Source organism: Trachypithecus francoisi, unplaced genomic scaffold (genome assembly GCF_009764315.1).
Source record: "Trachypithecus francoisi isolate TF-2019V2 unplaced genomic scaffold, Tfra_2.0 Lachesis_group4, whole genome shotgun sequence".
NCBI lineage: Eukaryota > Metazoa > Chordata > Mammalia > Primates > Cercopithecidae > Trachypithecus > Trachypithecus francoisi.
Window position 1 is genome coordinate 4,609,433 of NW_022681469.1, and position 24,980 is coordinate 4,634,412.

The 24,980-nt window shown below is 43.8% G+C and overlaps 1 protein-coding gene across 5 annotated transcripts in view; it reads right to left on the minus strand.

Moving 5' to 3' along the window:
* Positions 1–24,980, minus strand: part of DPP6 (dipeptidyl peptidase like 6) — a 1,193,304-nt gene that overhangs the window by 166,604 nt on the left and 1,001,720 nt on the right. For all 5 annotated transcript variants that reach the window (XM_033192337.1, XM_033192339.1, XM_033192336.1 and 2 more), the window contains one exon: positions 7,998–8,118. In XM_033192337.1, the coding sequence (XP_033048228.1) occupies positions 7,998–8,118 (121 nt within the window). The remainder of the gene's footprint in view (positions 1–7,997; positions 8,119–24,980) is intronic.

The window sequence follows — 24,980 nt, forward strand, 5'->3', positions numbered from 1 at the left end:
AGGGTCTGGTGGGAATCAGGGTCAAGTGAGGCACAGGTGCAGTTGGACCCAGGGGGCTAAGAGGACCTTGGCAGCCAGCCTGACTTACCCGTGGCAATCACAGTCTATGTTATATGCTCCTGACATTCTTATTTCCTGCCTTAGAGCACTGTTTTCATGTCGATCCTTGCAGAAATCTAGAAACCCAGAAATGTCTCACAGGTTCCGAGAAGCACAGAAGGATGGACCTCTTAGGCCACCTCAGCCATTTCCTGGTCAGAGCTGACTGAGCTTCTATCAAACAGCTTTTTGGCTTTTCCTCCTTGTCTCTCTACAAGTTAAATTCACATGTTCTTCAAGTCAAGATCATTAATACTTTATGGAGCGGGAGACTAGGGCTAAACAAGGAAAATACTCATTTCAGTTACATTAAATACCCAAAGCATTCAGCCTCTTGCTCAGGATGATTGCTGTTTGATTGAGCCAGCGCTCCATTGCACAGTACCTCATAGGTCTGATAGCTTCGCCAGACACTGATTACATTTTAGAAATTTTCATCATCACTTTTACTTCCATATCCTCCCTTAGAAATCATAGATGAAGTGGAATATAATTTTTTTTAAGTACTCAGTTTCTTTAAGAGATCATGAGGCATAATTTTTACCAAGTCACAAGAACTTTGGGGCTCATAAGGAAAACAGCTGTCTCTCTGTCAGGCATCAGTGGCAACCAAGGGTGTGATTTCAGCTTGGAGAATCTAAATGTGGACAGAAGGTTCTTGAAGAGGTGTTCAACATGGTATCAGTAGCATTTCTAGGATGATTGGGAACTCAGTGCATTTTCTATGTGAACATACTATAGACAATATTTTATGAGTGAATAGAGCCTCAGAGTTTTCAACACTGATAGGTATCATTAATTCCACATTAATGCTTCTGATTCCTGGCAATGCAGATGAAATAGTGGAGCAGGTGCCTCTTATTTTGCCGAGTTTGGGAAATTACAAGGTAAAGCAATAGTAGTTGTGCCACCAATATGTAGAGGTTACCAGTGCCAGGCACTATTCTAAGAGCTCTATGTGTATTAGCTTATTTTAATTTCCTCTATGACCTTATGGAGCATATACTGCTGTTATCTTTGTTTTGCAGACAAGGCAGCAGAGACAGAAAGAGGTCAAATATTCATCCAAGTTCATACAGCTTTTACGTGGTGAAGCTTTTGTTTAAACACAGACACCATCACTACAAAGACTCTGCCCTGCTTTTCCACAAAGGAGCTTTGTCAAGCTAATCACAAGTTTCTGCCAATTTACTGACAGTGATGTCCTTGTCTAACCAACCATTTCCCATCATGCAAATAAGAGATGTAATCAATAGGAGGTCCAAATAACTCCAAATCTATGGTTTACATAGTAATGTACATATTTGAATTCCCATTGTCCTGCCTGCTCCATAACTTCTTTAAAAAGTATCAGTATGGTCACTATGATGTATGACGGGTGTAAAAATCCACTTTGATCTACTACCTGGGAGCGGTTTGCTAGCAGCTGAAGTGCCCTAATCAGGTGCTTCAGAGGCAGTTAATATTTGAAGAACCCAATCAAGAATCTACACTCCAGTGGGTCTCCGTAAGCACCTCAAATATCAGTCTCCAAATGTATGTCAGGGAGTTTTAAAAACGCATAAGAGGTTGGGCTCAGTGGCAGGCTCCTGCAGTCCCAGCTGCTCAGGAGGCTAAGCCGGGAGCCCAGAAGTTCAAGGCCAGCCTGGGCAAACATAGTGAGACCCTGTCTCTAAAGAAAAGTAGCATAAGTGGCATTAGAAATGCTTTCTTAGATACAAAGATGGTGTGCTGATTTCCTTCATCTGCATCTGACAGTCCAAGGCTGCTGCTATTCACTGCAGACTGTACCAGTTATTGATGGTCACGACTGGCTCTGGTCCATTCACAACACGCAGGAAACAGGTACTCAGCACACTGGGTATCAACATGACACAAGGCACACAAAGTGTACAAAATATCTAACATGTCATGAATGTAAATTAAAGCCAGTATGTGAGTTTCTCGTGAAGTGTTACTTACGTTTGTTTTGCTCTCATGGGATTTAGAGTTTATGGGAATCTGGATGAACAAAGAGTTCCCTTTTCTTTTGGTGAGTTTGTGTCCTGTGGAAAACAGACCCTGAAAACCATTCCACGATCCCCAGGAGTGCTTTCATTTTCATAATGTCTTTTCTTCCATGAAAGTGTGAAAATCCACTTTGATCTACCACACTGTACTACTACTACTACACGCTCTCCACCTCCTTGAATACTCAAGACAATAAAACATGGAATTGCACCACCTCCAAAATTCATTAGCTGAAATCTATCTGCTTGGGGCCCACCTGACCTTTTGCTGATACCCTCTGGAGCACTTCATTGGAACAGAAAATTATGAGGTCATGAGTGCTGACTCTTTAAAGATGCTTTCAGAAGCTATGAAGCAGTGCAAAGCAGGCATTGCCTCACGCTGCCCTTGTACTCCCCGGACATGAGCAGGACACACAGATGGAGGGTAATGGTCACACCACCAGGGTTTGGCGCTCATCCGGCAGGACTGAGGGGCCTAGTTTAGGAAAGGCTCTGCCCCTTGTACAGCAGGCCTGATTACATCACAAATGAGAGCATTTTGAGTTCCAGCTCAGGAGGTGCTAAATCTCTCTCCAGCAGCAGAAGTTCTGGAAAGAGGTCCTTTCTGGCCAGACTAGTCAAATCCCTACTTCCTCCACGCTGGCCACCCAGTGAGGGTGGCAGATAGTGTGGGAGAGTGGAGATAGTCTCTCTGTGGGGCTCCCAGGTAGGTGGAACCAGGATGGCAGCACCGTGGAGACTGTGGCAAGGGCTGTGACTGGGAGGAGGGGGCCTCAGGCGTCAGAGCAGGGCTGCAGAAAATGGGGAGGGTGCCATGGAGTCCAGGGGAGGATGGTGGACTGGGCAGGGTGGAGAGGAAGTGAGTACTGTTGGCAGGAGACTTCCCATCAGTTACTCCTCATCAGGGGCTGCCTGACGGCATGGGTCCTAGAACCACACAAGGGGAACTAGCGCCAGGGGCAGCCTCGAGAGTCTCATCTGACACGATTCCTGCTGTTGTGCATGGGGACATGCTTCCATGCCAAACTGGGTCTCCTGATCTGATCACATTTTTCAAGTACCTTTATGTTCTGGACTAGTTAAGGAAAATCTAGCCCTGGAATTTCATCCGTGCCAAATCAGATATGAAATAAATACACTTTGGACCCTTTTCTCACTTTCTCTGGCATCTCAGGCTGATGACTCCAGGCTGAGCTCTATAAATATCTTCTCGAGTTCATCATCCCTCACTCTACCTTCACTGCCCTTTGAGGGGATAAGATCTTTTATATACATAAGGAAAGATGTTGTCCTGCAATGACCCTAACATGTTCCAGCTTTCCACAGGGCTGTGAGTCATTCCATGATAATGGCATATAACTGAATAATTATATGTATTTTGGATATGCATATGCATATGACTGCTTTGGTAATAGAAGTATGGATGATTCATTGTTTAGCTGAAACATTTAATAACTTAAAGTCATTATTAGCAAATTATTGGCCAAAAATTCTGTGCTGTCCCACTATACCTCATGTATATGATGATAACGAAGATGATGGAGACCATCCTGGCTAACACTGTGAAACCCCACCTCTACTAAAAATACACACAAAAAAATTAGCCAGGAGTGGTGGTGAGTACCTGTAGTCCCAGCTACTTGAGAGGCTGAGGCAGGAGAATGGCATGACCCTAGGAGGCAGAGCTTGCAGTGAGCTTAGATCGCGCCACTGCACTCCAGCCTGGCTGATGAGTGATTTTTTTTTTCTCAAAAAAAAAAAAAAAAAAAGAGTAGTTTATAAACCAAGACTGGCAACTGGAAACACAATCAACCCTGTAATGGCAGTAACAAAGAACTTTCATCAAAACTTGGAGAATTCCAACTCTTTGCCGATATGCCTACATACTAGGAACTTTGCAAAATCACTGAGCCTTGCGTCAAAGTGCAAATTCTTAACAGAACACTCATTCACAGGCCTCAAAATCTTCAGTAACATCTTGCATTTAGTTTATGAATAAACAAACTTTAATAAACTTTAAAAAGTTGTAGGACTCTAATAAGCTATCTTTAGTTTTATATTAAAATCAAAATTCTATGTAATTTTATGACATTTTCCCAGAAGCATAAAATGAAGATATGCATTTTGCTTATCAAAATCAGTTTGTGGCCACCATGAGCCAAAGGTCTCTCTTTAGAGAATCAGCAAGACAGACACACTGAGTTCACAGCCAGTGATGAGTTCACAGCCAGTGCTGAGTTCACAGCCAGTGCTGAGCTCACATTCTGGCACACGGGCGACTGCTTCAGTAAACTGGAGCTTTTCCCACTTTGTGTGTTTAAAGCTTAGGTCAAGGGATGGAGACTCCCAGAAGCCTCTATGGCTGTCCACCTCTTCTCTTCCTCAGTCTCCAATATTTTGCAACATCTAGTATGTTTAAGATCCTTTCTGGGAAACAAAACAAATCAATAAGGCATTTTTCTGCCAACAAGTTATGGACTGCAGTGGCTGTTTCCCACATACACAGTTTATCTCCTTAGAACTAACATCTCCAAGCGAATGAGCCCCTCTGCAAATGCTTTAGGGTATTTTCATTCTAATCTCCCCCCATCGCTGAACTTTTTTAAAGGAAGAGTTTGGAATTGAAACAGTTAAGTCACAGAGTAGGCAAAAGCAATCATCAAAGTTTACTTTCCCATTATTAAAAAAGGAAGCAAGATTCCCCAGGGCTCCTGTGCTCTCAGCCTCAGAAATCTAAACATCAGCATATAAACCTTCCAGGGAACAACACTAAGTAGATTAAGCTGCCACATCAACTGTGATTGATTTAAAATATTTAGGGCTCTGTTATCACATCAACACAATTTCATGTAAATGCCTTGAAGAAAAAAGTCCTTTCAATGGATTTGCTAAAGCAAAAGCTTAACGTGAATGGCAAAGCAATGAACTTTTTATTTTATTAAGAAGACACTAAAAAAGATATTTTAAATCTCCTGGTTATGGATTTTTTAGGGAGATTAGTCCCAGACAATGCCTAGGCTCTTGCAGCCAAAATTCTAGAGGCCCTTTCTCTTAGGGGCGGGGAATACACCTTGGGGTCATTATTATTTGCAATGATCTCTCTTGAATTTTCAGGTCAGATAATTTCTGCTCTGTGGCAGAATGACCACCTGGGTAACATTGCCTTGATACCTATGCCTTTTTTTTCTTTTTTAAACATCTTTTTTTCCCTTTGTGATAAAAATAGTACTAACAAATAATTACAATAATAGTAATAACTACATAATTATTATTTTTATTGTTATAAGAAACAACAGCAGCAACTGTCCCTTGCTGACCATGTCATATGCTGCACGCATTCCACTCAGTCTCACACAGTCCTCAGAAAGTGTAGTGTTTGGGACATTCTTCCCATGTACAGATGAGCATGTTGAGGTCCATGGAGTGGAAGACCCTTGTCATGTCCCGTGACTAGGCCAGGTCTCCACCCTGGGTCCCTGCAGCTCCACAGCCTTACTTTGAACCACTCAAGTTCTGATCTGCAGCCCCTGGGTTCTCTTCCCTATCCAGATCTTGAGCTGATCTTATACTCAAGCAAAAGAGCTGTTAGTGGGATCTCAGATGTCAGGGAGCAAAGAAGACCTGGTTCTCTAGTTGCTCCTAGGTATAAGGCCTTTTTCTCCACACAAGGGAAGCATTCAAGGGGCTTTAGCATCCTCATTGTCAATAGTCTACTGAGTCCAGGGGGCAGGTAAGCCCCAGAGGCTCAGGGATTGCACCCCGGGCAGAGGTGCAGCCCCTCCAGAGTTTCCGTTTGTGCTGCTGCCTGTGCCTCTTCGGTGGAGCTGGGGACATCTTGGGACAAACCATTTCTAGGGCTGTTTCTGCACAGAAAAGGCATAACTGTGTCCCCTCTTTCATTCCAGTGGCTTTTTCCGGTGTGGCCAAGGACTCATGTGACAATAAAAGCTCAGGGTTGATTCTCCTGGGGCTCAGAAGGAAACTGGACTCTTCAGCATGCTCTGAGCACTGCAGCCACATCGCAATAAACATGGGGCTTCAAAGGTGACCACACAGGGGAGGCCAGCCTCATGTGGATGCTTGGGTTCCAGTATGTCTGTTAGTGATGGGCTGCTTAGCCCCCAGGACCGTGGCAGTCTCCGGAAGACAGACTTAGGGAGAAAGCCCTTGGAAAGGGATTTGAAGGAATATTCTAGACTGATGGAAATGGTCTATGTCTTGACTGGGGCTGTATAGCATATACATTTGCCAAACTCATCAAACTGTCCTTATGATGTGCGTTTTATTGTGTACAAATTATACCTCCATTTACAAAAATTAAAAATCAAGTCATAGAACTTTATGGCTTCAGTGAAATTATGCTAGGAGGTAACACTAAGCTTGCATATCCATCTGCTTTATAATTTATGATGCATAAAGCCGCTAAAATGCAGAATTTACCAGCCTGAGACATGCACAGTACTGGGAGAAAGTGATACTGGCTTGAGAAAGCACCCAGAATCTCCCTGACCCTCCCTTGACCCAGCCTAGCAGGGTGAGTTATTGCTGTAACCACACGGTCTCAGGACAGGAGGCTGAGAAGAGCTTGGATTGTTCATCAGCCCCATGCTGGAAAGCATATGCTTACTCTAGCCGCGTGTGGAATTCTAAAAATGTAATTATCCTGAACTTGAACAATGACCTTCCCCAATAAATATTCCTTACCCTTGTGTAAACTTGGGCCAATTATTTAACCTCACCATGCCTCATCTGTGAAATAGAACCTTGCTATGAACTGAATGACTGTGTCCCCCCAAATTCATATGTTGAAACCCAAATCCCCAAGGTGATGGAGTTAGGAGGTGGCACTTTTGTAAGGTGATTTGGTCACGAGGGTGTTGCCCCTGTGAATGGGATTCATGCCCTTATAAAGATATAAAGAAATAAAAAAGATTCATGCCCTTATAAAGAGATAAAACGACCAGAGCTCTCTCTATTCTGCCAGGTGAGGACATAAGAAGACAGCCATGTGCACGTGAGGAAGAGAGCCCTCACCAGACACTGGGTCTGCCAGCACCCTGATCTTGGACTTCCCAGGCTCCAGAGCTGGGAGAAATACATATTCATTGTTTAAGCTACCTCGTCTGTGGAATCTTGTTACACCTTGTTACAGCAGCCTGAACAAACTAAGACAGGGTGGAATGAAGTAACAGAAAACAAAGTGGTTCCAGCAGTGCCTGGCAGCTAATAGCAATCAATACCTGGTTGTTATTGTTATGATGAAGGGTCATGAGCATGGAGACAGGTTATCAAAGTTTAAGAAGAGAGCTTCCCCCTCTGATTTCTAGTTATTTAATAATGTATACAGCATGACTCTTCTAGCGCAAAAGGCAAACCACGGGTAGAAAATGTCCAGCAAGGTGGAGGCGTTCTCAGCAGCAAGTCACTCTGATGATTTATTTGGAAAGATGTAACTTATTCCTTCTTTTCCAACTGTCCCCTTCCCAAGGCAAACAAGGCACTTATGTCTTGGAGAGGGGTAGACACATGTGCATTTGCAGTCCCTGAGCGTTCCTGGAAGTCACCTCCTGATATAATAAATCTCCCATTAATGGGCCTCCTGCCCTTCCGGGATGAATTGCAGGGCCTTGCAAAGTCCAAAGCCAGCACACCTGCCTCAGGTGAGTGCGAAATACTGCAGGCCCCTGACAACAGCCTGATGCTGTTCCCTGATGCTGATCAGAGTGATCCTAAAAGCTCCAACAAAATCTTTTAAATTTTGCAGAACCACAAGAAACCGGAGTTTAATTTACAGTTAAAGTCAAAGAAAAAAGAAAAAGAACCCACTCCAATGTAGCAGCAGCAGCAACCACAAATCTTGCTTTTTTCTCTCCTTGCGCATCTTACCTTCATACAGCCAGTCACTGAGGCCATTGTAAACCACACCTTCCTTCCCAGTGGAGACCACGCGGATGGCCTGTTTCCCGACATGTGCACAGTAGTAGATATTGTTTTCAAAAATAAATATCTAATTTGAAAAGAGAAAAAAAAGCATACTATTAAGCAAGGAAGTGGTTATAAATAGGTGGTTCTTAAAAAATCTGAAATCATCAACCTGGTTTTCATTTTCCTTTTGTACTTATTAGATAGAACAAAGGCAGTCTCAAAATTCTTAGAGGTCTACACACCTCCAACAGAATATATCTGTAAGGATTAATCAGAGGCTGAAATTCCACATTCTTCACCCAATGTTATCACTTACCATGACTAGATAATTTGTAGTCTGATACTTCTAGCTACTTAAAATCTGATATGGTTTGGATTTGTGTCCCCATCCAAATCTCATGTCGAATTGTAATCCCCAATGTTGGAGGCCGAGCCTGGTAGGAGGTGACTGGATCATGGGGGCAGATTTCTCCCTTGCTGTTCTCATGATAGTGAGGGAGTTCTCATGAGATATGGTTGTTTAAAAGTGTGTAGCCCCTCCCCCTGTGCTCTTTTCCTCCTTCTCCAGTTATGTAAGTTGTGCCTGCTTCCCTTCACCTTCTGCCATGATTGAAAGTTTCCTGAGGCCTCCCCAACCATGCTTTCTGTATAGCCTGCAGAATCATGAATCAATTAAACCTCTTTTTAAAATAAATTACCCAGTCTCAGGTAGGTCTTTATAGCAATGTGACAACGAACTACTACAGAAAATTGATACTGAGAATGGGACACTCTTACGAAGATACCTGGAAATGTGGAAGTGACTCTGGAACTTGGTAATAGGCAGAGGTTGGAACAGTTTGGAGGACTCAGAAGAAGACAGAAAGATGAGGGAAAGTTTGAAACTTCCTAGAGAATTGTTGGGTGGTTGTGACCAAAGTGCTGATAGTAATATAGACATTGAAGTCCAGGCTGAGGTGGTAAGAGGAGATAAGGAACTTACTAAGAATGGCAGCCAAGGTCACTTTTGTTATGCATGAGTAAATAGACGATTGGAAACTGGAATTTATATTTAAAAAGGGAAGTCAAGCATAAAAGTTTGGAAAATTTGCAGCCTGACTATGTGGTAGAAAAGAAAAATTCGTTTTCTAGGGAGGAATTCAAGCCAGCTACAGAAATTTGCATAAATAAAAAGGAAATACATGTTAATCACCAAGACAATAGGGAAAATGCCTCCAAGGCATTTCAGAGACCTTTGAGGCAGCCCCTCCCATCACAGGCCTGGAGGCTTAGGAGGAAACAATGGTTTCATGGGCCAGGCTCAGGGCCCCGCTTCTCTGTGCAGCCTTGGTGCCCTGCATTGTGCCCACACCAGCTCCAGCCATGGCTAAAAGCGGACAAGGTACAGCTCAGGCTGTTGCTTCAGAGGGTGCAAGCCCCAAGCCTTGGTAGCTTCCACTTGGGTTAAGCATGTGGGTGTGCAGAGTGTGAGAGTTGAGGTTTAGGAGCCTCCACCCAGATTTCAGGATGTATGAAATGTCTGGATGTCCAGGCAGAAGTCTGTTGTGGGGTGAAACCCTCATGGAGATCCTCTAGTGGAGCAGTGCAGAGGGGAAATGTAGGGTTGGAGTTTTCACACAAGAGACCCCACTGGGGCACTTCCTAGTGGAGCTGTGAGAAGAGGACAACTGTATTCCAGACCCTAGAATGGTAGAGCCACTGACAGCTTGCAGCATGCCTCTGTAAAAGCCCCAGGCACTCAATGTCACCCTATGAAAGCAGCCAAGGAAGCTGAACTCTGCAGAGCTACAGGGCAGAGTGGCCCAAGACCATGGGAGCCCACTGTTGTATCAGTGTGCACTGGATATGAGTCATGGAGTAAACGGAGATCATTTTGGAGTTTTAAGATCTAATGACTGCCATGCTGGGTTTCAGACTTGCATGTGACCTGCAGCTCCTTTGTTTTGGCCAATTTCTCCCATTTGGAATGGGAGCATTTACCCAATGCCTGTGTCCTCATTGTATTTTGGAAGTAACTATCTTGCTTTTGATTTTACAGGCTTATAGGCAGAAAAAACTTGCCTTGCCTCAGATGAGACTTTGGACTTGGACTTTTGGGTTAATGCTGGAATGAGTTAAGACTTTGGGGGATTGTTGGGAAGGCATGATTGTATTTTGAAATGTCAGAAGGACATGAGATCTGGGAGGGGACAGGAGTGGAATGATATGGTTTGGATGTGTGTCCCCACCCAAATCTCATGTCAAATTGTAATCCCCAATATTGGAGGTGGGGCCTGGTGGGAGGTGACTGGATCATGGGGGTCGATTTCCCCCTTGCTCTTCTCATCATAGTGAGTGAATTCTCATGAGATCTGGCTATTTAAAAGTGTATAGCACCTCCCCCTTCACTCTCTTTCTCTTGCTCCCCCATGTAAGATGTGCCTGCTTCCCCTCTACAATGATTAAAAGTTTTCTGAGGCCTCTCCAGCCATGCTTCCTGTACAGCAGAACAGTGTGTCAATTAAACCTCTTTTCTTTATAAATTATCCAGTCTTGGGTAGTTCTTTATAGCAATGTAAGAATGGACTAATACAATATCAAATTGGATTACTTTTGCAATCCAATTTTTCCTAGCAATTAAGATTGATGGGCTGGGACACTGTAGATCTGGGTTTTATTCATTCAACAACATTCATTAAAAATTATTCAGTGAACACCTACTCTGCAGTCAGGGGGGATCACAGTGGTAAATAGGCAAGAACTCCAATGTGCCTTTATTCTACTTACAATCTGTAAAGAGGTCAGACTCTAAGCAGGACAATGGTCTGATAGGGAAAAATGTGGAGTTCTGCAAACACAAAACAGAGCTGCCTAACTCAGGCAAAGGGCAGGCAAGGCTTTCCTCAGAATGTGATTGAAAAAAATTTACTATTGTGATAAAATATACATTACATACAATTTGCCATTTTAACCATTTTAAGTGTCCAGTTCAGTGAATTAAGTATGCTCATATTTTTGTGCAACCATCACCACCGTCCATCTCCAGAACCTTTCCCCCTTCCCAGACTGAAACTCTGTCCCCGTTAAATACTATTGTAACTCCCCATCCCTCCAGCCCCTGGCACCCCTACTCTACTTCCTGTCTCTAGGAGTCTGAGAACTCCAGGGACATCATACAAGTGGAATCATGCAGGAGGGGCAAAAGAGGATACTCAGGAGGCCAGGAGCCAGCTCCTGGAGGGTCTGGAAGCCACACTCAGGTGTCCCAAAGGCAATGGGAAGCCCCTGCCAGAGGTGTGAGTTGGAGGCAACATGTTTACACTCGAGTCTCCTGAAGATGAGTATGGAGGCAGATGGTGTGGCGAAGAGAAGGGAGCCAGGCTGCAAATGGGAGGAGCCTGTTGCTATCATCTGAGGAGCACTAACCATGGAGATGGAGGAGGATCAGCCATTGAGACTACGAGAAGAACCCATTGACCATGGGAAGTGACCTGAGGTCTGGGGTGACATTTTGGGATGAGGCAAAGCTGCTCTCAAACTGATCTCTTGGGCCACTGGGTGATAGAGAACCATCTGCAGAGTTGGGGTACACTGGAAGATATTATAATTCTGACCTCGGGCAAGTCACCCCCTCTCTGGGGGATGAGGGGGAGATGGTTTATGTTGGTGGTCCTCAGATTTTCATGCATATTACATGGCCTGGGGAGCGTTTGAAAAACCTAATGCACAATCCACCAGCCCAACCCAAAGTCAGAATCTCTAGGAATGGAATCCAGTCATCAGCGTTTTTAAGAAACATCCCAGGTGATTACAATACGCAGCTAAATTTGAGAACCTGTGGCCCAGGAACCACCTCATGTCTCCTGAAGCTCCTAAGCTATAAATTGTCCTACACAATGTATCCTCTGGTGCATGGATCAATTCTGCCCTGGGTTTTCTGTCTCTAAACTCCCTGCCCACATCCCTATGGGTACCTCACAACCTGATGCAGCCCAGACTGCAAATACCCAGTGTCTACAGAAATCGGGCATGCAGACCAAGAGTGGGGATCAAACCAGCTGTTTTCTTTCAGGAAATTCTAGGAAAAATATTGCAGTGTCATTTAAGAGACTATGGAGAGAAGGTATTTTGCATAATACAGGAAATAGCATGAATATGGAATGTTTTTTACTGAAAATACGAAAAAGGCAGTTTCCCCAGATTGTTCCCACGGAGGGATGGATCTGAAAGCAGCGGCAAGTATTCGTTTTCTGCTCAGCCCTCCTGGCTCTTCAAGGATTCACTTCAGCCAGAAAAGAGTTGGAAATCTTCCAGAAACAAGTATACATCCTAATTTAATTTCAGCAGCTGTTCTTATGAGTTTGCCTAAGGGTAAGATGTATTACTAAGTTTTAGCTTTTTTTTTTTTTTTTTAATAAATGTGTTGTCAGCCTACAATGGATTTTTGAATCAAATCAGACTATAGCCAATCATTATTTTCAGTTAGTAAAGTTTGCTATGATGGATATTAAATCCTTTTTTTTTTTTTGCTTTGGTTTTATTTCTAATGGAAGGAAAATGAAAGAACAAGCTATAAAGAAGAGTGTATCTTGCTTTGAAGATCTTTCACATTTTCCTTTTTTTTTGAGACAGAGAGACTCTCGCTCTGTCACCCAGACTGGAGTGCAGTGGCTCAATCTCAGCTCACTGTAAACCTGTTTCCTGGGCTCAGGCAATCCTCCTACTGACCCTCCCAGGTAGTTGAGACTATAGGTGCCAGCCACCACTCCTGTCTAATTTTTGTATTTTTTGTAGATGGGGTTTTGCCATGTTGCCCAGGCTGGTCTCAAACTCACTTGAGGAATTGAGCTCAAGTGATCCACTCACCTCAGCCCCCCCAAAGTGCTGGGATTATAGGCATAAGTCACTGTGCCTCACATTCTCCTTTTGATATTCAGATTAAGATATCTGAGGAAAAGATGACGGAAGGCATCAAGTTCTGCCTGTGGTTTTGCGATGCTAACCCCTAGGAGGCTAAGAAATCCTGGGTGCTGAAATCAAATACTGGGGTGAGTGCCTGAATTTTACTTTTTATCCACCATGTGCATGGCTGGCAGAGAGCTCAGGCTCCTCTGAGTTCCTCTGAGTTCCTGAGATTCTTGTTCCTAAAGGGGCTTGAAGCCTCCCTAGGTGTGGTCTTCACTGTCTGGATTAGTCCACGCACCATCCCCGAGGCCTCACTCCACCCACCTGGAGCCACTCACAACTGTGGGTCGCCCTCACTCAACTCCCTGCCTCCTGCTGCCGCCCCCGATTTATCTCATACGTCGCAGTCCAGATTTGTCTTCACTGAAACACGATTTGTCTCATGCATTTTTTAAAAATCTGAAATAACTTTCTGCTCACTTCAGAATAAAGTTTAAATCTCTAGTCTGCAACCCAAATCCCTCCACAATCAAGATGTGACTTTCAGTCCTGCAGAAGTCCCATGATGCAGGGTTAGGGACGTCATTGGCCCTAAGGAGTTCCCATTCACAGTGAGAATCTGGATCTACCCAGCTCAGTGTGCTCCGGGCTACACGATGGTGTCTACACCACATGCTGGGAGCACAGAGGATGTGCTGCATGGCCTGGGCCAGCTGCTGGACTGTTATGTACCTCAGTTTCTCCATTTGGCAGCAGATATAATAACGAAACCTCATCTTTTGTCGTTTTTGGAAGACAGGGTCTTTCTCTGTTGCGCAGGCTGGAGTGCAGTGGTGTGATCGTAGCTCACTGCAGCCTCAACCTGCTGGGCTCAAGCAGTCCTCCTGCCTCAGCCTCCCAGGTAGCTGGGACCACAGACACACACCACCACACCCAGGTATTTTTTTTTTTTGGCAGAGATGGGGTCTCACTATGTTGCCTAGGCTGGTCTTGAACCCCTGGCCTCAAGTGATCCTCCAGCCTTGGTTTCACAAGTGTTGGGATTAGAGGTGTGAGCCACTGCGCATGACCCATAGAACCTAATCTTAAATGACTGTGAAGAGCAAGTGAGTCAACCAACTCAAAGTACGTAAAACAGTGCCTGACCTGAAGGAAATGCTCAATCACATCTGTTGTTGTTACTGTCTCCTTTATAAAATATTCCATTCTCTCTGAAGGGATTAGAACAGGCTGCAGGAGGTATCGTCTGGGGTAGAATGTTAAGGATTAATGCTTTCATTTATGATCAGGTCTAGCTTATCTATTTCTTTTTCTTTTTTTCTTTTATTTTTTATGCTTTTGGTGTCACAGCTAAAAATCCATTGCCAAATCCAAGGTCATGAACATTTCCCTTATGCTTCTATGATTTTTACAGTTTTCACATGTATTTTGGTCTTTGATCTATTTCGGGTAAAGTTTTGTATATGTTGGGCAGACACTTCTAAAACACTTTACAAGCATTAACTCACTTAATCTTTAAAAATAACCCTATGGGGCGCAGGTACTATCATTCCTGCTTTGTAGATGAAGACACAGGAGCATAGCGCTGTTAAGTAACTTGCCCAGCAGTTGGTGGGTCAGGGGTGCGGCTGGGATTGAAACCCAGTTGTACGAGGCAGTTAAATGCCTTGCCCAAGGTCAGCAGTTAACAGAAGAAGGAGCCAGGATTGGACCTTACGCAGCAGGTTCCAGAACTTGTGGTCTTGTGACTATGGCACGTTACATCTTGACCACAACTTGCTAAATAAATGAAAGGTGTGATTTTTAAACAAAAATGCACCAGACCATCAACAACTTTGATCACAATGCCACCTCTCACATTCTCTTCTTCACTCAGAAGGAACCTGATGCCAGAAGCTCACACTCAGGAGACCCACACAGAACTAGATGGGGACAGAAGGATGTCTCCCTGTCATTGTCACAGCATGTCTCCAGCAGACACGGCAGCTGTGGCAGCAGCTGGTCCCATTCTGCCCTCTTCTCAAGGCTTATTCAGGAAAAACCTCTTGCCAGGAGCTTTATCGTCAGCTGCGCAGTGACCGTGGGCCCACACTGGCAGGAGGCCCTTCTTACTGAGAGACCCACCAGTCAAGGAACCTGTTGGCTGGCTCAGCACTTGCATTCCGTTCTGGTGAAGGGGCTGCCCACTTCTTTTTCAGGATGGCCTTCACCCTGTGGGCACTCAGCCAGCACTTGCATCTGCGATGGATTCTGTGGCCTCAACCCAACTGTGGCACCGGGGCCCTGCAGCTGGAGATGCTGTTGAAACACCCAAGCCCAGTGTCCACTGGACACCCTGTCCTGCTGCAGCTGGGGGACCCTGTTATCCTGGAGCGGAGCATGTGCTCTCTGCTGTCAGACCTCCGTCCCTTCTTCTAGAAAACTTTTACAAGGTAAATGCTCAGGTTTCCAAAACAGGCTGAGATGTACATAAGGCACAGGAGAATGATGGCGTCTGCTTCGTGGCCCTCACGTGGGACTGTCCAGCCCCTACTAGTAAGCAATGGGGACACTCACAGGCTTTTCCAGGACAGGCAAGGCCACTGTCTCCACTTCCTCCATGCTGCCCTGGCCCTGGCGCCCTGCCTGGAAGTTCTGCCTGCCGGTGCCTCCTCTCCTCGGCACGGCACAGGTGTGTTCTCTCCTCAGTCCATTAATTCACTCTTCTCCTCACTCAAATGCTCTATTTCCCTCGGCACCTGTCCAGATCCAACACCCCTGTAAGCCTCTGCTCAGCTCCCAACCTTCCAGTAGGAAGGCTCAAGAATCTCTGTCCATTGCAGACCTTCTGTGCTCGTGCTGTACTCCCTCCTCACCAACAGAACAGATCCTACAGGCCGAGAGGTTGTGGGAAGCAGATGCAGGAGCTCGGGGGAGAGGATAAGAGAGGTCGGACATGGGCGCAGGCTGAGGCCTGCTCTCCAGTCTGGTCCCTGGCACCCCCTGAAGCCCCCAGACAGAGACCTTCATGTTGACGCTGCAGCAATGTCCACTGAAGCACAAGCGAGCTCTTTTCAGAGCAACGACAATCGGCCCAGCCTCGGAAGACTCCGTTTCCCACTTCTGCTGAACACTAGGCCCCCGCAGCTGACGGGGGCAGTGACCTGCGGAGAAGCAGCAGCGACTCCAGGCCAAGGGAGCAGGGGAACAGCATGCCAGGTGCCTGGCCTCCACGGAGGGTCCTGTCCAATGCCTGCTGGAAGCCGACTGTGCAGAGACTTGACCCTTTACAAATATTAGTACCCTCTGCAGACCTCACCAGTAGAGTTTATGAGAGTAGGGTCCACATGTCATTTTTCCTTTGTGTTCCAACCTTCCTTCCTTCCAACCCCATGGCCACATTACTTCTGTATATCTTTAATTTCATACAAACTTGAAGGATGGAAGTTTTGCTGGCATCCCGGCCAATACAGCCCACTTTGGAGCCCCCAGATCCCAGCCTAACATCACTGCTCTGGAGAGGCTGGGATGTAACCAAGACAACCCCTGCATAAATAAGATCCGTGTGTACAAAGCCCATCACTCACCCAAACACGCCACCACATAGCCTCTGTACTCGAGTTTGAAGAACAAGAGAGGAGGAGTCAAGTGATGGGAGAAGGCTGTCACTCTCTAATTCACAACCAAAGAAGAAAACATATGGAAAGTAGAATATCTGGAATTTTTGAAAGAGCAATGGGGCAAAACCTAGTAAGTCCCGAGATGTTCAGACACAAGAAGAGTGGTGCTCCTGAGCAGTGGGGGGATGAATAATCTCCTGGATGTGACTCAAAGGCAGAGAGATAAAGATCTTAAAGAAAAGGAAGACTCACTTTGGGAGGCTGAGGCAGGTGGATCACCTGAGGTCAGAGGTTTGAGACCAGCCTGGCCAATATGGTGAAACCCCGTCTCTACTAAAAATACAAAAATTAGCCAGGCGTGGTGGTGGGTGCCTGTAATCCCAGCTACTCAGGAGGCTGAGGCAGGAACATCGCTTGAATCTGGGAGGTGGAGGTTGCAGTGAGCTGAGATCACACCATTGCACTCCAGGCTGGGTGACAAGAGCAAAACTCAGTCTCAAAAAAAAAAAAAAAAAAAAAAAAAATTAAAAAGGGAGGAGGAAGTCTAAAACCCAGGCGAGTCAGCTTTAAAGAGGCCCTCACTGTGAGTTCCACAGTGACTAAAGATGGTGGGGTGTGGGAGTAGAATAGAGACAAAAACTCAGAGCAAAGGGCTGAACTTTTAAAATTTTCATTAAGAAGTTTTATTCAAAATGATCTTGATATGAAGAATGAAATTAGACCCCAATTTCTCACCACTGAAAAAAATCAACTCAAAATGGTTTAAAGACTTACCCATAAGACCGAATGTTATAAAACAAGAAGAAGAAAGCACAGTGGAAATAGTTCGTGGCATTAGTCTGGGCAAGAATTTTACAGAAAAGAACTCAAAGGCACAGGCACAAACACAAAAATAGAAAAAGGTGATTACAGTAAACTAAAAAGCTTCTGCACAGCAAAAGAAACGATAAACATATTCCATTCCATTCCATCATCCCCCCACTGCTCAGGAGCACCACTCTTCTTGTGTCTGAACATCTCGGGACTTACTAGGTTTTGCCCCATTGCTCTTTCAAAAATTCCAGATATTCTACTTTCCATATGTTTTCTTCTTTGGTTGTGAATTAGAGAGTGACAGCCTTCTCCCATCACTTGACTCCTCCTCTCTTGTTCTTCAAACTCGAGTACAGAGGCTATGTGGTGGCGTGTTTGGGTGAGTGATGGGCTTTGTACACACGGATCTTATGGATCCGTGTGTGAAGAGACAGCCTGCAGAATGGGAGGAAATATCTACAAATGATGAATATGACAAGGGGTTCGTATCTATAATACATGAGGAACTCAACTCGATAGCAAAAACCGAATCATTTGATTAAAAATGAGCAAAAGAACTGAATAGACACTTCCCAAAAGAAGACATACAGATGGCAAACAGGTCTAGGAGAAAATCTTCAACATCACTAATCATCAGAGAAATGCAAATGAAAACGACAATGAGAAACCATCTCACCCCTATTAGAATGGCTGTTATCAGAAAGACAAAAATTAACAAATGCTGGTGAGGATATGGATAAGGGGGACATTTTATACACTGTTGGTGGAAATGTAAATTAGTACAACCCTTATGGAACCCAGTATGGAGGTTCCTCAAAAAAGGAAAAATAGAGCTACTATATGATCCAGCAACCATATGGTTGTATACTGGGTAGACATCCAAAGCAAATGAAATCAGTACACTGAGATACATGCACTTCCATGTTCACTGCAGCACTATTCACAGTAGGCAAGACATGGAATCAACCCAAGTGTCCATTAATGGATGAATGAATGTAGAAAATGTGGTATACATGTATACAAGGAAATAGTATTTAGCCAAAGAAAAGAATGAAATCCTGTCATTTACAGCAACATGGATGAACCTAGAGGATACTAGGTTAAGTGAAATAAGCCAGGTACAAAAAACCAAATATCACACAGTCTTACTCATATGTGGCATCTAAAACGTTGCTCTCATAGAAGTAGAGAGTACAGTAGTACTGGGAAAGTGTGTGTGTGTGTTTTTGTGTGCAGGTGGGTAATGGGGAGAGACTGGCCAAAGTTACAATGAGGTAGAAGGAATAAGTCCTAGTATTCCATTACACAGTTGGGTGATAACGGTTAACAATAATGTATTGTCTATTCAAAATATCTAGAAGAGAAGATTTTGGGTGTTCTCACCACAAATAAATGATAAATGTTCCAGCTGATGAATCTGCTAATTACTGTAATTTGATAATTACACATTGTATACATGTATTAAAAAATCACACTCATTCAGGTGTGGTGCCTCACACCTGTAATCCCAGCACTTTCGGAGGACGATGCTGGCAGATCATGAGGTCAGGAGTTCAAGACCAGCCTGACCACCATGGAGAAACTCTGTCTCTACTAAACATACAAAATTAGCCATGCATGGTGGTACACGCCTGTAATTCCAGTTACTTGGGAGGCTGAGGCAGAAGAATCGCTTAAACCTGGGAGGTGGAGGTTTCAGTGAGCTGAGATCTCACTACTGCACTCCAGCCTGGGCAACAGAGCAAGACTCTGTCTCAAACAACAACAACAACAACAAACAAACAAACAAAAATCACACCGTACCACATTAAATAAGTACAATTATTATGTGTCATCTAAAAGGAAAATAAAATTTTAAAAATGGCATAATATATTAGACTATCTTGAAAACCAGTTTGGGCTATTTGGGAGAAGAAAAAAAAACATGCTCTCTTTTTGAGTAAATTCTATGTCTGGAACCAACTAACCCCTGCATCTGTTTACCTGACATTTGTTGACCATTAAAGATACCACATTTGATCAGGCATGCACCTGCTCTCCTACATCCAGGAGCAGCATACACTACAAGGGGCCAGTAAACTATAGCTGGGGGTGAAGGGGGAAGGCTTTCGAGGAGGGGCCTGGAGAACTCATTCGGTGTGCATGGGGGAGAGTTGAAGGGAGAACTCTTCAGACGTCAGCATCCATGTGTGGAAAGGCTCGCGGATCTGATGCATTTAGGGGACCACAAGTAGGTTGGAAGAGTTGTAAAACAGTAAGTGGGTAGGGATGCAGGTTGGTAAAAGACACAGCAAGAGTAGGGGACAGGTCAAGCTATGGGAAGCTTTGTGTTCCAGGTGGGGGAAGCCTTGTGTTCCAGGGGAGTTGGGGCTTCATTTTCTTCATGATAGGTAAACTTGGAAAGCAAAGTCAAAGAAGAGCCAGATAATCAGATTTTCATTTCAGAAATATCACCAAGATGGCTGAGGGGAGATGGGAGGCAGAAGGCTGGAGGTGGGGAGGCCTAAGAAATAGTGAAAGCACAAACTACAAAAATGAGATCTAAAAGAAGACGGATTTGAAAAAAAGTAGGAGTCAGAATCTACAGGGTGTGGGTGTGTGGCGGGAACAAGAAGGAAATATGATTTCTCATCCTCGCACCTAGGTGACAGAGTATATGGGTTACTAAGAATTAAGATGGGAAATGAAGAAGGAAGAGAAGGTTTGGAGAAGGAAGTCAGAGTGGGGTTTGCGCAGGTTGACCGTGAGATGCCTGAGACTTCCAGGTAGTTGCTCCATAGGCAAATGGAAGTTAGTGTCTAAAGAGAGACAGGCGACAGAGATGGCAGGTTCATCACCTATGGATGACAGGTAAAACCACATCTTATACAACATAAAGTCCCTCAAAACAAAGCACTTCTTGAGCAAAGGGTACAGCTGAGGGTGACAGCCAGGGGAACATCAATTTTCATCAGGTGGGTAGATGAGGTTCCATTTGGTGTCAATACTCACACTGAAGTTCCTCACATTTGACGGCCGCAGGGTACTATTTGGGCTATTACAGTTGAAAATTGTCTCATAATTCAAGTACCTAAAATAGCCTATCACAATCCCACTTCATCTGCATCGTATTAGCAAGTGTTCTAATGATAAGGTTGGAAAATTGTACGAGTTTGTGATTCCTTGTCTGAAAAATAGATTGAAATTAAAGTAGGCTTCAATGTACATTCGCTCAACAAATATTCCTTTTATAAAATGTTATCCTGGCTGGGTGCACTGGCTCACGCCTGTAATCCCAGCACTTTGGGAGGCCTAGGCAGGTGGATCATCTGAGGTCAGGAGTTCGAGGCCAGCCTGGCCAACATGGTGAAAACCCATCTCTACTTTAAAAATACAAAAATTAGCCAGCCATGGAGGCAGGTGCCTGTAATCCCAGGCACTTAGGAGGCTAATGCAGGAGATTTGCTTGAACCTGGGAGGCAGAGGTTGCAGTGAGCTAAGACCACGCCATTGCACTCCAGCCTGGGCAACAAGACTGAAACTCCATCTCAAAATAAATAAATAAATAAAAATAAAAATAAAATAAAATGTTATCCTATTAGTTCTTCTTCTTCTGAGCCTACCAGGTAAAAGTGGGAAGACCTCTGCTTGGGATTCAAAGCCATCACCAGCCTGTGCCAAGTTATTTCTCATCTTCTATTTCTTTCTGCCAGACTCATCTCTTTGTCATTTCCCAAGTAAGCCCACTCAGTCTACCTTGGGCAAGCCCCCTCTGGGTATTTATAAAATACATGAAATTTTCATTAGTTTCATTTTTTTAAATGAACATTTTAGCATAAATATGGCTTAGTAATATAAGTTATAGTAAATTATAGGTTATAGTAAATTCTGTGAAAGTTCAGTTAACTGGATGATAAGATTTGGCTGTGTCTCCACCCAAATCTCATCTTGAATTGTAGCTCCCATAATTCTCATGTGTCTTGGGAGGGACCAGATGGAGATAATTGAATCATGGGGTGGTTTCCCTCATCCAGTTCTCATGATAGTGAGTTAGTTCTCACAAGATCTGGTGGTTTTATAAAGGGCTTTTCCCTTCACTCGGCACTCATTCTCTCTCCTGTTGCCCTGAAAAGAGGTTCCACCATGATTGTAAGTTTCCTGAGGCCTCCCCAGCCATGCAGAACTGTGAGTCTATTAAACCTCCTTCCTTTGTAAATTACCCAGTCTCAGGTATTTCTTCATAGCAGTGTGAGAACAGACTAATAGTAAATTGGTGCTACTGAGAGTGAGGTGCTACTATAAAGATACCCCAAAATGTGGAGGCTACTTTGGAACTGGGTAACAGGCAGAGGTTAGAACGGTTTGGAGGGCTCAGAAGAAGACAGGAAAATGTGGGAAAGTTTAGAACTTCCTACAGATTAGAGGGCTCAGAAGACAGGAAGATGTGGGACAGTTTGGAACTCCCTCGAGACTTGTTGAATAGCTTTGATGAAAATGCTGATATTGAAGTCCAGGCTGAGGTGGTCTCAGATGAAGATAAGGAACTTGTTGGGAAGTGCAGTAAAGGTCACTCTTGCTATGCAGAAAGACCGGTGGCATTGTGCCCCTGCCCCAGAGATCTGTGGAACTTCAAATTTGAGAGAGATGATTTAAGGTATCTAGAGGAAGAAATTTCTAAGTAGCAAAGTGTTCAAGAAGAAGCAGAGAATAATAGTTTAGAAAATTTGCAACCTGATGATGTGATAGAAAAGAAAATCCCATTTTCTGGGGAGAAATTCAAGTTGGTTGCAGAAATTTGCATAAGTAACAAGGAGCCCAATGTTAATCACCAAGACAACAGGGAAAATGTCCCTAAGGCATGTCAGAGACCTTCATGGTAGCTCTTCCCATCACATACCTGGAGGCCTAGGAGGGAAAAATACTTTCCTGGCTGGATCCAGGGCCACTCTGCTGTGTGCAGACGTGGGACTTGGTGCCCTGTGTCACAGTCATTCCAGCCATGGCTAAAAGGGGCCAACGTACAGCTTGGGCCATTGCTTCAGAGAGTGCAAGCCCCAAATCTTGGCAAATTCCATGTGACATTGGGCCTTCGGGTGCATAGAAATCAAGAATTGAGGTTTGGGGACCTCCTCCTAGATTTCAGAAGATGTATGGAAATGCCAGGATGTCCAGGTAGAAGTTTGCTGCAGAGGTGGGGCCCTCCTGGAAAACCTTGCCAGGGCGGTGCAGAAGGGAAATGTGGGGTCAGAGCCCCACACAGTGTCCCCACTGGGGCACTACGTAGTGGAGCTGTGAGAAGAGGGCCACCATCCTTCCGACCCCAGAATGGTAGATCCACCAATAGCTTGCACCATGTACCTGGAAAAGCCACAGACAATGTCAGCCTATGAAAGTGGCTGGGAGGTAGGCTGTACCCTGTAAAACCACAGGGGCAGAGCTGCCCCATATGGGAGCTCACTTCTTGCATCAGCATGACCTAGATGTGAGACACATTTTTGGAACTTTAAGGTTTAATGACTGCCTTACTGGATTTTGGACATGCATAGGGCCTGCAGCTTCTTTGTTTTGGTCAATTTCTCCCATTTGGAATGGGTATATTTACCCAATGCCTATACCTGCATTGTATCTAGGAAATAACTAATTTGCTTTTGATTTTACAGGCTCATAGGCAGAAGGGACTTGCCTTGTCTCAGATGAGAATTTAGACTTGGACTTTTGAGTTAATGTTGGAATAAGACTTTGGGGGACTGTTGGAAGGGCATGATTTTGTTTTGAATTGTGAGGACATGAGATTTGGGAGGGGCTGGGGCAGAATGATATGGTTTGGCTGTGTCCCCACCCACATCTCATCCTGAATTGCAGTTCCCATAATCTCTATGTGTCTTGAGAGGGACCAGATGGAGATAATTGAATCATGGGGTCATTTCCCCCATCCTGTTCACCTGATAGTGAGCTGGTTCTCATGACATCTGATGGTTTTATAAGGGGCTTCCCCCTTTGCTGGGCACTCATTCTCTCTTCTGCCACCCTGTGAAGAGGTGCTTTCTGCCATGATTGTAAGTTTCTTGAGGTCTCCCCAGCCATGTAGAACTGTGAGTCAATTAAACCTCTCTCCTTTATAAATTACCCAGTCTCCGGTATTTCTTCATGGCAGCATGAGAATGGACTAATACACTGGAATTATCTAGAGGATTGGGAACTCTCAATTAAATACACTTTCTTGGTGAATTTTCTAACTAAAGAAGAGATCTTTGCAATTTCAGTCCTTATTAGGGAAATATTTCCAGATTTTATACTTTCTTGATTTATTAGATAGAATGAGGTATACAATATGGAATTATTATTGACTAAGACAATCAGTTTTCATTGTCCAAAACTATTGGTGTGGATGTACAAAAAGGGATTAGATCAAATCTATATCAATTCCCAGAAACTGTTTTCCTTGATATTGCCTGTGTTATTGTTATTCTTTTCCATGTATGTTGTATACAGAAAAACTATTCCAGGGTTTAGCATGTGAGTTGGCTGGGTTTTAACTAATTGAGACTTTATTTGACTTTTCCAAAAGTCAAATAAATCCAAAAGTTTCATGAATATTTACATCAGTAAGATAATTTAAAAAGAGAAATTAAAAAGTTAGTACAACTTCCAGGTAACTTACTGAGAAGAAATGTGCGCGCGCGTGTGTGTGTGTGTGTGTGTGTGTGTATTAAGTGATAATTTATACTAATATTTCTTAAACCAATTCAAAGTAAATTGAAATAAAAGCACAGTCTGCATGTTCCCAGAATGGTTATGATAAAAGAGACACAAATAGCTAAAGAGTGGGCTAATTACATCAGGAATTAGGGATGGAATAATTACTATAATTAGGCACAATTTGGTTTTTAGTTCTGGAAAATCAAGGCCAAAAGGGAAACATGTTGCACAGCTCAGTATTTGACAAAATGATAGCAATACTTCTAAGGGTGAGATGATAAGAAAGAAAGAACCTTGGACTTGAAATGGAACCCTAAATTTCAGTCTAAAACTACTAGCTGTCCAGCTGTGAGCAGGTTACTGAACATGAGAGATTGGGGTGGATGATCTCTAAGAGATTTCTTTCATCTTTCACTTTGTCAAATTCTAAAGTTACATTAATATTTACATCAGTAGAAGATATTCAGCAAATTAATTAGTTATGTTATTACCAGACTTCTATTGAAAAGGATAACTATTTATTTATTTATTTATTATTTGTTCTTAAGTTAAGATGGGGGTCTTTCTCTGTCGCCCAGGATGGTCTCAAACTCCTAGCCTCAAGCAATCCTCCTGCCTTGGCCTCCCATAGGTGTGGGCCACCATGCCCAGCCTAGGGACAACTATTTATCATGGAAAGGAAATTAAACATTCATAGTGAACCCAACATGTTATTAATTAGGGGGAAATAGATTCTCTCTATATTTCAATTAAAAACTTCAATTATAATATTGCCTAGGTTTCTTTAATTGACACATTATAGCGGCTTTCCTAATGTCAAAGACATATCCAGATAGTAGTAACTATTTGGCAATTGCATTTCTCCCTCTATTCTATGGCTTCTCTTGAGTTACCACATTTCCTGATCAAGCTAATTATATCAGGAACAATTTACTGACATTTCTGTAGTAAATAAAAATGAAAGATCCTG